The sequence below is a fragment of the Coffea eugenioides genome, chromosome 5, assembly GCF_003713205.1.
Source record: "Coffea eugenioides isolate CCC68of chromosome 5, Ceug_1.0, whole genome shotgun sequence".
Classification (NCBI taxonomy): Eukaryota; Viridiplantae; Streptophyta; class Magnoliopsida; order Gentianales; family Rubiaceae; genus Coffea; species Coffea eugenioides.
Genome location: NC_040039.1, coordinates 5,147,107 through 5,159,174, shown reverse-complemented (window position 1 = coordinate 5,159,174; position 12,068 = coordinate 5,147,107). Strand labels below are relative to the sequence as shown.

General features: G+C 38.9%; 2 protein-coding genes and 1 non-coding gene across 3 annotated transcripts; 1 reads left to right on the top strand and 2 right to left on the bottom strand.

Annotated features, from left to right (window-relative positions):
• Positions 1-692: 692 nt before the first annotated feature.
• On the bottom strand, positions 693-2,370 carry LOC113771062 (putative disease resistance protein RGA3). The gene is made up of 3 exons (XM_027315686.1): positions 2,224-2,370; positions 1,517-1,714; positions 693-1,265 (listed from the first exon to the last, which is right to left on the bottom strand). Exons 1-3 carry the CDS (start codon positions 2,368-2,370, stop codon positions 693-695), a joined length of 918 nt encoding a protein of 305 aa, XP_027171487.1.
• Positions 2,371-7,079: 4,709 nt separating this feature from the next.
• Positions 7,080-9,554, bottom strand: LOC113771061. Its single transcript, XM_027315685.1, has one exon. It carries the CDS (start codon positions 9,552-9,554, stop codon positions 7,080-7,082), a length of 2,475 nt encoding a protein of 824 aa, XP_027171486.1.
• LOC113772660 lies at positions 9,277-9,383 on the top strand. The gene has a single exon (XR_003468623.1). It is a non-coding gene; the product is annotated as a small nucleolar RNA R71 (small nucleolar RNA).
• Positions 9,555-12,068: the final 2,514 nt, after the last annotated feature.

Genomic DNA, 12,068 nt, shown 5'->3' with positions numbered 1-12,068 from the left:
CTGCCTGGAGCGTAAGCTCTTCTAGGGACGACAGGTTCCACAAGGTAGGTAAGGATGAGATATTGCAGGGCCCAGCGATAATTAGCTTCGTCAATTTATGGACAAGAGACTCTGTCACAAGCCAACTTGGTAACTGGGTCCCTAGACAGCCATATAGCATAAGTCGTTGCAAGTTTGGAGGTAGTTCCATGCTTTCAATGCAACTTGGAGTTTCTATAAAGTGGTGGTACCTAGAGCTGAACAACAAGACATTTCACGCATGTGAATTTTCTTTCCAAATTCTGCACTCCCAAAATCTACTTCATTCTCGAAATAAACATCCAATCTTTCCAGTTGGTTCAGGTCCTTCAAAATTGCCAAATTATTAGAGTTGTTCCTGGCAATGAACCCAGTCAAAGTACAAAGTGATATCAGCTTCTTGAATCCTTGCGGCATTTGAAGTGATTCAGAGGTATCAAAATTGAAAAGGTGCCTCAAGTTTACAAGGTCTTCTATCCTTTCAAGAAGGCACCAAAGGTTTGAACAATAACTGATATCAAAAGTTTCCGGATAATATAGATCACATATAGCTTCTGGCAATTCCTTGAAAGGATTCATACTTAAGTCCAAGTGCCGAAGATGGATCAAACGTCCAACCTCGTCTAGGATTTCAAGCAATTGACAATATCTTAAAGTTAGAGTCCTCACGCATTTCAATTTGAAAACAGATCTTGAGGAATTACTCTTCCATGTGAATAAGCAAAAAAGCTCCTAAGCCTTCCAAAATCAATGACTAGAGAACTAAACATCTCCTCAGTGCCTTCCAAAATTGTTAAATGACGTGCTCTTTCACTAGATGAATTTCTTCCAATGCCCTGTTCATAATCAATTCCATCAAGTACATGACAAAATTCATTTTTTGTGAGAAATTGTGCAAAATCATGCACTATGTCATGCATCTTGCACCTTGTAACCTCATGCACGTAATCAACTACACTTTTTTTAAATTCTTGAAAAAAGGAACGCATTGCCAAATTGTTGAAGTACTCAAAGCCCACCAGCTCCAAGCGCTCACCTCTTCGGATTGGGCGAACATAACCTTGTGCTATCCACAGCCTAATAAGCTCTTCTACATCTATCTCATGATCTTTGGGAAAGACAGCACAATATGAGAAGCAACGTTTCAACTCTGGAGGTAATTCATTGTAGCTCAAGTACAAATGAGGAAAAAGGCTCGCGGCGGCTTCCTTCAATTGCCATATCTCACTGTCCAAAACATTCTGCCACTGTTATTCAACATCTTTGAGCCGTAACAAGCTTCCCATAGTCTTTGCAGCAAGTGGCAACCCCTTGCATTTTTCTGCAATTTTTAACCCAATTCTTTCCACCTTCTTGCAGAAGTCCCCTGATTTTCTAGCAAATGCTATCCTTTTCATTATTAGCCAAGAATCTGAGTCAGGCATTCGGGTCATCTGGTAGTATGAGTTGTTCCCACCACCGTGGCCACTCTATGACTTCTTGTTGTCACCAAGATTACACTTCCGGGGGCGCCATCCTTGAGAGAGTCTTGGAAAGGTTTCCACTTTGAGTCATCCTCTGTCCAGACATCATCTAGGACAAGCAAGAATCTCTTACCAGAAAAAGTTTCTTTCAATAGTTGAAGCAGTGGTTCCAACTCTGACAAATCAGGAGAACTCTTCCCTGGACTGTCAAGGATAGCTTTTGCGATCCTTTTCTGGTCAAATGGATCTGATACGCAGATCCAATTTCTATGTTCAAAGTGGTTCTTCACTTTATCATTATTGAAGAGCAGTTGGGCAAGTGTGGTCTTTCCACTACCCCGACCCCTATTACAGAGATAATTTGAACCCCCTCCCTTCCTTGACTACTACTCTTAGACAAAACTTGGTCAAGCAAAGCGTCCTTATCGGATGCTCGACCATAGACCTCTGATTCGTCGATGATTGAGGTGGTCATAATTGGCTTAAAATCTTGAGAATCAGGAATCCCCCCAGTTGAAATAAATTTGAATTGATCTGTCTCTTTCAAAGTCAATTCTAGCTTTTCATTTATGCTTTTTATTTTCAAAGCAATATCACTACGAAAAGGAACTTGTTTAAGACAAGAACAAAGGGATGGGATAAAGGAACGAACCTTGCTCCACAATGTTGGCTGCAATCTGCCATTCTAGTGAGTTCCCTTATTCTTTGCTCTATGAATCTTGAAGTTCCATTTGTCCAGCACATCATCCATCTCATATGTTATGTCCTCAAGCTTTTCCAGCCAAATTCCAACACTTCTGTTCTTTAGCCTTCGTCTCTCTGCATCATGCAGCACTTTTTCAATGGTTGCCAACTTAGAGGAGATATTTGCAACCTCCTCTTTAACCATGGTTCGCCATCGCAGGTTGCGGTCGCGTCGCAGTCGCGATTGTTCCACATCCGTCACAGCATATCGATTAAATATCGGGTGATACGCAAGTTAAAGTATATAAAACTTTAAAAAATTCTTAAAAAAATTATTAAAAATAAAAAATAATATAAGCAACACAACTATCAAATTAAATTTGATAAAAAACCTAAGTTAACATAGATACCATGTAAATCTTTAAAAAAAATGACGTAGTTCTAATTAATAAACAAAAGATGTTGAAAAAAATCCAGTTCATTTGTTGTTAACTAATCCAATTTAATATTTGTTGGACTATTCTAATCTTGTTCCTTTGGTGTTAGGGGGTTGAAATGTTGAATGAATGGAAACGTGAATGCATTCAAAAAACAGAGGAATGAAGTTTTAGGTATCCCCCCTTGATCAAGAAATGTTTGTTCGGGTTAGAGAGAAAGTTGGAAAGGAAGTGAGATAGAATCTGGTGGCCTTTGAGCTGTGATTTAGCTGTAATTTTTTCTTTTTCTTTTTTTTTGTTGGGTGTTTATCTCTCTCTCTCTCTCTCCTCACTCCATTCTATCCCCACATTCCCACGAATCCCACCACATACACAACCCACACTGCCTCCCATAATCCCTAGAAAACGTCCTTCCATTCCACCGCCTTCCCCCCTTTATTTCTCTGTCTCTCTCTTCTCAAGCTCCACCACCATTACCAGTTTAACACCACCCACAAAAATCTCCAAAACCCCGAATCCCACAAAATTTTTACAGATTCATCTTTCCACCGCCTCCCCCCCTTTATTTCTCTCTGTCTCTCTCTTCTCAAGCTCCACCACCATTACCAGTTTACCACCACCTACAAAAATCTCCAAAACCCCGAATCCCACAAAATTTTTACAGATTCATCTTACTTCCAAATTTGCTCCAATTCTTCTTGTTCGTACTCCCAATCTGAAGATTAGGATCAATCCCAACGAAATTACGAGTCTTACAACCACAACCCTCAAGAAACCTCAACTAATTATGATGGGTTGCACTAGCAGAAGTGATGGAATGAGGATGGCAACCGGTGGGAGAAAGAAGAAATCATGTGGGTGATTTTGTTGTCTGACTCGCGAGTTGACTCGGCCAAACTCGGTAAGTTTTACTGATTTCTTATTTATTTGAGTTGACTCGGTAAATATCGACCGAGTCAATCCGAGTCAACTCGGATTCCGGTGAAACGGCGATGCGGGTGTCGGTATCGTACCGGTGAGTCCCGTTCCGGTTATGACTCGACTGAGTCAACTCGGACTCGGCCGATTTGATGAACCATGTCTTCAATCCCCATCACCAGGTTGACCTTCTCCCCAAACTGCTTCATGAGAACATCACTTAATTGATCAATTATCTTTGGAACAAACAATTCAGCCATTGCTTATGGTTGTTAGCTAAGAATTTGGGTATTTCAGAGTGGAAAACTATTTGTTTGTTTAGAATTAGAAACAGCAAATATGTTCAAGCATTTTATGGATTGGATGGCATAAAAAATTCCTAAATTTGATGCACACTCAATTAAAGAATAAAGCGATCCTTATTCTAGTGTTTGGAATCAGAAAACAATGACGTTAACCTTGCACACAAGAATAAAGAGAAAAGCAAAGTTGTGTATCCCTCTTTTTTGTTGTTGAATTAATTGAAAAGCGTAAAACATGTGAAAAAGTGTAAAACAAATTGTCCAAAATTTTATATTTACAAAACGAACTGCAAGTTTTTGAATACAAAGATTATTTGAGGCAGCAAGCGTCAATTTTCCCAAAATGAAACGTAATTAAATATGAAAAGCGACTAAAATGCAAGGTGTGATCATGGTTTCTTATCGTATCTTTTTCTTTTTCCTTTTGAATAATGTCATTTGTCATAAAGTGTCTCGTCTATACTCTATAGGTGATCTATATGAAAGGGTCATATAACAATAGCATGAATTCTATTAAAGGATTTTGTGTTTTTATTTGTTAATACTTTCTTTTTAAACATTTTAACAAGTGTTTATTGGATACTCTAACCTCTCATTTCATGTGCGAGAATGCTCATGATGGAAAGATTTTTGTATCAGAAATGCTAGGGAAAATTTTTTTATCAGTCTAGAGTATCTAGTACACAAGTTAGAGCGGAATATTCATTCATTTCCTAATATTTATTATAATCAATATTTATATGTCAAAATATAATATAATTAATAGAAGTTTGACTTAATTACCCATGATTAATTTATAGGACATAATCTGCTTTATTACTTTTGTTTTATTTGTTCTACTATATTATATGTTTATTTACATGGAATTTTGACATTTTTAGAATAATTGAAGATTGATATTAAAAATTTTCAATTGTAATACTTGACTCATTCTACCATATAAATTTTTATGTTAAACTAACAATTGCTTAGTATTTCCAAGCAGCAAAAGCAGCTTGAGGGTTTTAACTATATATATATATATATATATATATATATATATTTCTTTCTTAACGATTCAATATCACGACTAAACATTTTCTTTCTTCTTTCTTTCAATTTGAAGATTAAAAATTTAGAAGCCAACTTTGGATTACTTACCATGCTTTGCAGCAATGCAATTCTTTGTCGACTTCGATACTGTGCCTGAAATACTAACTGACTTGATGAATATTTCAATCGTGCATTCAAGGTTTCCCTCGTACATGAATTTGCTCAACCATAATCTCATAATCACTTGCATGACTTTCGAACAAAAATTCTGAGCTGTAGAAATGAGATGGAAAGCTTCCACCATTAAAGTATTCATTTCCTATTGAACAATGAAGGGATCTTCTCCTAGCCTTGTTTTTACTATGCTTTTCTCCTTTTCCATATCCACGTTAATTTCATTTTTACATGCCAGGCTAATAATCACATTTCACCTAAATATATGCCCATGAGCCAAATTTTATTGTGTTCTAAATTCATCATACAAGTTTAACGATCAATATCATGTCATAATTAATATTTATTTCATTTAATTCAGACTATATATTTATCATTTAAAAAAGAAGCCTTACTCGCAATTTAATTTGCGAGACAGTGGATGAAGTACAATTAAGTTTAGGTATTTATACATTAAATGGCATAAAAGATTGGTTACTTTGGTGCACACTCAATTAAACAATACGGCATTCTCTGGATCTATTTTAACAATTGATGTTCATATTCCAGTTATTGGGAATCAAGCAACATTGGCGTAAACCTTGCACAGAAGAATAAAGGCAAAAGTAAGGTCGCGTATTTCTTTGCAAACCATGTCCATGATTCTTCTTAATCTATCCCATTTTCTGTAGTTGAGTTAATTGAAATGTGTAAAAATCTGATGAAAGTGTTGCCAATGACCACTTTGGGACTTGTTAGAAGGATCTTATTGCACTTCAAATCGGGATTCTTATCCTTACATGAAGCACTGTCAGATTTGTGGAATGAAAAGTTTGTTTGGTGCACCAAGTGTCAATTTTCCTAAATAAAAGGGAATGTGTGTGTGTATATATATATATATATATATAGTTCTTATTTTAATTAGTGTTATTTCTCACTTCTACATAACATGGCTAATTGATTAGTATTTACGAATCAATTTGTTACAAATTCTTTGGAAGAAATTTTCTCGCCGAGAACTATCTGGAGTAATTAGCCTCAGAGGCCTTAGTCTAGTTATTAAAACTAAGATCCAATTGCGGCATTATTCATAGGCTTTTTCCAAGGTGCTTTATGGGAGTCCTTAAAGGATGTTTGGGACCAGGAGCATGCGCGGATGTACTATTAGGAATTTGGAGTGTCACGGTAGTTGTTTTTCGCCTTTAATTTTTTGCATATAGAACCTTCTTAATTAATACGTAAGATTGGTCTCATAATTCCTTAACTTAATCGGAGAAGGGCCAGTGTAATTGGGCTTGCTCTACAATTAATACAGTTGCTGTATTTTCTGAGAAGGTATTGTGCATTTACAATTGTGTTTTTATTAAATTATTGAGTTGGTATACAAGAACAAAAATTATGTGTATAACAAAAAAATGTGAGTATACACCAAATCATATAAAATATTTAACAATCACACAATTGTACAAAAATCCCAGTTGTACTGCCCCTTCTCCTACTTAATCATTGTCAAGTAATATCAATCACAAAATGGCCAGTTGCATGATCTACCATAAAGTGACACTTCTCCCAGTTAAGAACCAAGTTCGTCTCTATGCACCTTTTCAGAATTAAAGCCAGATTCTCAAGACATTCATCAAAACTATCCCCGTACACGCTAAAATCATCCATGAACACCACAATTATTTTTTCCACATATTCTGAGAAAATACTTACCATGCACCTTTGAAAAGTTGCTGGAGCATTGCAAAGATCGAATGGCATCCTACGGTAAGCAAACGTACCAAATGGGCAGGTGAACGTGGTCTTCTCCTGGTCCTCCGGTACTATCGCGATCTGGAAGTACCCTGAAAAACCAACTAAAAAACAATAGTAAACACGACCTGCCAATCTCTCAATCATTTGGTCAATAAAGAGGAGAGGAAAATGGTCATTTTTTGTCACCAAGTTTAGTCTCCGGTAGTTAATACACTGACGCCAATCAGTAGCTTTCCTAACCGGGACCATATCACCCTCTTGTTCTCCTCTATGGTTACTCCCGCTTTCTTCGGGACCACCTGAACCGGGCTCACCTAGGGACTGTCCGAAATAGCGAAGATGATCCCCACCTCCAGGAGTTTGAATATCTCCTTCTTCACAACCTCCATCATTAAGGGGTTCAGTCTTCGCTGTGCTTGCCTCACCGATTTTGCATCATCCTTGAGTCTTATCCGGTGCATGCACAAGGACGGGGTTATCCCTTTGATATCGGCTATACTCCACCCAATTGCCTCCTTATGATCTTTAAGGAGTCGCACCAATCTTTCCTCCTGACTTGGAGACAGATGAGCAGAGATAATCACAGGAAGTGTCTCTCTGTCTCCCAGGAATACATACTTCAAATGCTTCGGGAGAGGTTTGAATTCTAATTCGGGTGCCTGCACCACCAATAGCAATAATTTTGCGTGAGTTTCCCGCACAAAAAGGGAAGTGAGCTCATACCTGGGTTGAATGGTTGGGAGTGAGTGTAAGGCTTCCACAGCATGGTGCAACTTATCCCTCATGTCCACATCAAGGGTCACTCCCAACTCAAGATGCTGTGTTAGGGCCACTTGTAGTGCGTCTTCACCACCTAACTCGAACGTTTCCTGTACAAGAGGTTCAATAACACTCAAAGCAAAGATTGAGTTAGAATCCTCTGGATACTTCATTGCCTCAAAAATATTAAAATGCACCCTTTCACCATCAAATTTCATTGATAAAGTACCCTTATTCACATCTATCTTAGTCCTGACAGTACTAATAAACGGTCTACCTAACAAAATATGCGATAGATTTAACGACTTTTCATCTCCCATGTCCAGGATATAAAAGTCTGCAGGAAAGACTAATTCATTTACCTGGACTAAAACATCCTCAACTAGCCCCTCTGGGTAGGCATTCATGCGGTCAGTTAGTTGGATTATAATGGCTGTTTCTTTTAGTGGCCCAAGGTTTAGAGAAGTAAAAATAGTTTTTGACATCACATTAATTGACGCCCCTAAATCTAGCATGGCTCTCCTGATCGGTGTATTCCCTATCTTACAGGGAATCGTGAACATACCTGAATCTCCACACTTGGGTGGAAGTTTCCTTTGGATCATGGCCGACACGTTCTCCCCTACCGCTACTCTTTCATCCCCTCTCAACTTCCTCTTATGGGTGCACAAGTCCTTGAGGAATTTCACGTATTTCGGTACTTGCTTGATCGCATCCAACAAAGGGATGTTGATCTCCACCTTTCTGAATACGTCCAGGATCTCTTTCTCCTTTTCCGCCTTCCTCGTATTCGCCAACCTGTATGGAAAAGGAGGTGAATTAGATTTAATGGGTATTGGTGGAGTAAGAGTTACCTCAGGGTTGCCATGGATGCGTCCTTCTTCTTCCATCTCCTTTTCGATCTCATTTTCATTCTTACTTTTCAGGTTCGTGGTCTTAGGCCCCTCTACCTCTTTGCCGCTCCTTAATGTAATGGCACTTACATTTTTGGCGTTTGCCTCAGGCTGCAAAGGCAATTTTCCATAGACGTGGGACTCCAGGCGATTAATGGCAGTTGCCATTTGACTCATTCGAGTTTCCATGTCTTTCATGCCTGCTTTGGTGTCCTGTTGAAATTGAGTAGTACTCGCGACCAAGGACCTAGTCTCTTGCTGGAGTTGAGTAGTGGTCATGGCCAAACTCTTGACAATTTCCTCCAGGGAACTCCCTAAGTTGGAGGACGAGGGTTGAGGCTTTTGTTGCCACGATTGTTGGAATCCTGGTGGACGATTAGAGAATGAGTTCTGTGGCCTATTCCCATAGCTGAAATTGGGGTGATCTCGCCATCCCGGATTGTACGTGTTGGAGTATGGGTAGTACGGTTTTCGAGGCGCGGGTACGCCTCCAGCCATGTTCACTTGTTCAGCCCCATCCTCTTGCAACATAGGGCAGGAGTCAGTGGGGTGGCCCACATTTGTGCAAATTCCACAGGCCTTTGCTTGATGCATGTTTTCCATAGCTAATTGTCGTACAAAAGATGTCAGCTCCGATATTTGTTGCTGAATGGATGACGTCTCTACCTCGTTGACCCTACGGGTAGGGTTACTCTCACGGAAGCCAAACTGTTGAGAATTCTCTGCCATCGATTCAATGAGTAGCCATGCTTCCCTTAGTGTCTTGTTCGCTAATGCTCCCCCACTTGCAGTATCAATGATACTCCTGTCGGACGATTGGAGTCCCTCATAGAAATATTCGATCAATAGTTGTTCACTAATTTGATGTTGTGAGCATCTAGTGCACAACTTATTGAACCTTTCCCAGTAATCATATAGAGACTCTCCAGGATACTGCTTAATGCTGCATATCTCTTTTCTCAGACTTGCAGCCCGGGATGTAGGGAAAAATTTCTCCAAAAATTTCTTCTTAAGTTGGGCCAACGTTGTGATACTTCCTGCAGGTGGGTAGTATAACCAATCCTTTGCTGCATCCTTAAGGGAGAAAGGGAAGGCTCTGAGTTTAATTTGCTCCTTAGTAATGCCAGGAGGCTTCATGAGCATACCACATCGAACTCCTGGATGTGTTTATGGGGCTCCTCACCTGAGAGGCCATGGAACGTGGGTAGGAGGTGAATTAATCCTGACTTCAATTCGAATGAGGTATTTTCAGCCAAAGTTGGGAATGTGATGCACAACGGCTGTTGGGGCAATTCCGGAGCAACCAACACCCTTAGTATCCTTGCATTCGCCATAGGAATATCCTCGTGGCATAGGTCACTTAAATTTTCACCACTCAAATTTGTTGACTCAACCTCTGGACCCAGTCTCTGAGATGCAATGCTAAATTGCTCCTCCCTGAGCTGTCTGGTCTCTTTCCTAGTTTGGCTCGCAGTCTTCTCTACTTCTGGGTCGAAATTCAATTCATCTGTACGAGAAGATCGAGGCATAAACTAGAAAAATGCTAGACAAATTCGACGAAAATGACTTAGAAAGAAACAAAATTAACCAAAACACCGCTCCCCGGCAACGGCGCCAAAAATTGACAGGTGCCGAACCTGTGCAATAATAATTACTAAAAAGTCCTAATTACCACCACAATTAATTATAGAACAAATCCAAATACTGGATCAGGGACCCGAGATGTGCAATGAATTACTTGATTCACCCTGTTCCCGAAGAGTTTGCTTGATCCGATATACCAGATTTGTCTATAAAAATATTAATTTTGCGTACAATGGCAAGTAGGGTCGATTCCACAGGGAGCGGGTAGGAAATTATTTCTTTCCAAGTCAATAAAATGAAATAGGGGGATAATTAATAGGATGAAAATAAAAACAAAATAAATAAAATTCAAGGGCTAACTCAACAAGTTCAATTTAGTAAAAATAGCAATTAATAAAATTCTACCCAAAGGATCAACTGCTCAGGCATGGTCCAATTAAATGATCATCGATGCACAGATATTTCATTCATTCGTCACTAGATTGGTTATACCTATCAACAAGCTCTGACCACCAGTTCTTCCTTACTTTTTCGACAATCAAGGTACGACCATTGACTGCTTCCCTAACCAGAAAACAACCCTAGGTATGACCGTAGGAATTTAATTATCCAATTGCATTAAAGCTAGAAGAACCCAACCCTAACCAATAAACACGCTAAGAGGGTTTATTTAAATTAGATCTTGCGTCTCCCCAACATAAAACCAATTATGGTGGTTGCCACTAGTTGTCAACTAAATGAACAATTACGGATTCAATTTAATTAACGTGGCAGTAGGCTATTATATTAAATTAAATATCCGGCCGTTGATACCTAATTAATAAAATACCCATGAACAATTAATCCAGGAAACACATAAATAGTAACGAATTGAAAGAAATAATAAAGATTCGATTATATCTCATAAATATTGTGGGCCACGCCTTCACGTCGACTTTTGGGTAGAGGAGAAAATTAGCAGCTTCTCATCGTGTCAATCCCGCGTGATTTAATTGAATTCATTCAATTAATCGCCGAAGAATTAGAAAAGTGAAACAACGAAGAAACAGTGCGGCGGAAGTCCCTTAATTCCTTTTCCTTATTTCGTGTCTGCGCTGGAGCCGCAATTACAAAGCAAAAGGCTAACGAAAGTTGTCCAAAGCAAGGGTTGAAAATCAAAAGGAAAAAAGACATCTGGCCTTTTTAATTGTTGCTGAAGAGAGGAAAAAAAAAGGGACAAAGCGTCTGACGGTACAAAAACAAAAAAACTAACCTAATTGATTTCTACCTAAAAGAAAGCAAGCGTCTGATACTATAATTGAGAACCAAAGCTCATTGCCTCGTGAACAGGGAAGAAACTCCAATAAAACTCTCTGACAATCCGCGTGTAAATTGCCTTTTTGTAGTGCGCCGTCAAGAGAAAAGAAAGAAACGTCTGGAGCAAAGCTTCCTTTTTTGGGGATTTTATCCTATGCACCGGGCTCACGTGGACCCAATTAATTAGTTAGTCCTACTGCTAGAGATCGCGGGTCCGGCTTTTCGGGAACCTCTATCTTTTCTGGCGTGGGTACGCCCTGAGATGAAGGGTCTTCTGGAAATTTGCCTCAAGAGATTACTTTTAACGCCAATTACCTATAATTCATATAAATAGCAAATATGAGCGAAATCTCAATTCTTAAACCCATGAGTAACCAACATTAGAACAAAATAATAGTGCAAAAGGCACCCAGTAATTGCTCTATCAGTCATAGCATATTTAATGGCATGATGTTCAGTTTGTATCCTGGGTCTAACAAAATAATGTACCATATATTTAGAAATAAATGTTCCTGATCTGCATTTTCCTCTCTAATAATGTCGATTCATGATCCAGTACCAAGGATGAATTTGTTTCCTTGTTTGAGTTGTATTGCAGATTGAAATGGCCTCTTTGTTTGAACACCATCTGAAATTTTAGGAAGCAAGAGCTGTAGACTAACATTAGAGATTTGTACTATTGTAATTCTTCTAAACCTTCTCAGCAGGCAGAATAGGATTCCTTACTCCAAAGATTTTGTGTTGTAATTCCCTGCATGCATTCAGTCGTGG

Coding starts and splice junctions, on each gene's coding strand:
- LOC113771062 (XM_027315686.1), bottom strand. CDS start 2,370: ATGGTTAAAGAGGAGGTTGCAAATATCTCCTCTAAGTTGGCAACCATT. Junction 1,715..2,223: donor TAACATATGAGATGGATGAT/GTGCTGGACAAA, acceptor CCATTTGACCAG/AAAAGGATCGCAAAAGCTAT. Junction 1,266..1,516: donor AGGATGGCGCCCCCGGAAGT/GTAATCTTGGTG, acceptor GTTGAATAACAG/TGGCAGAATGTTTTGGACAG.
- LOC113771061 (XM_027315685.1), bottom strand. CDS start 9,554: ATGAAGCCTCCTGGCATTACTAAGGAGCAAATTAAACTCAGAGCCTTC.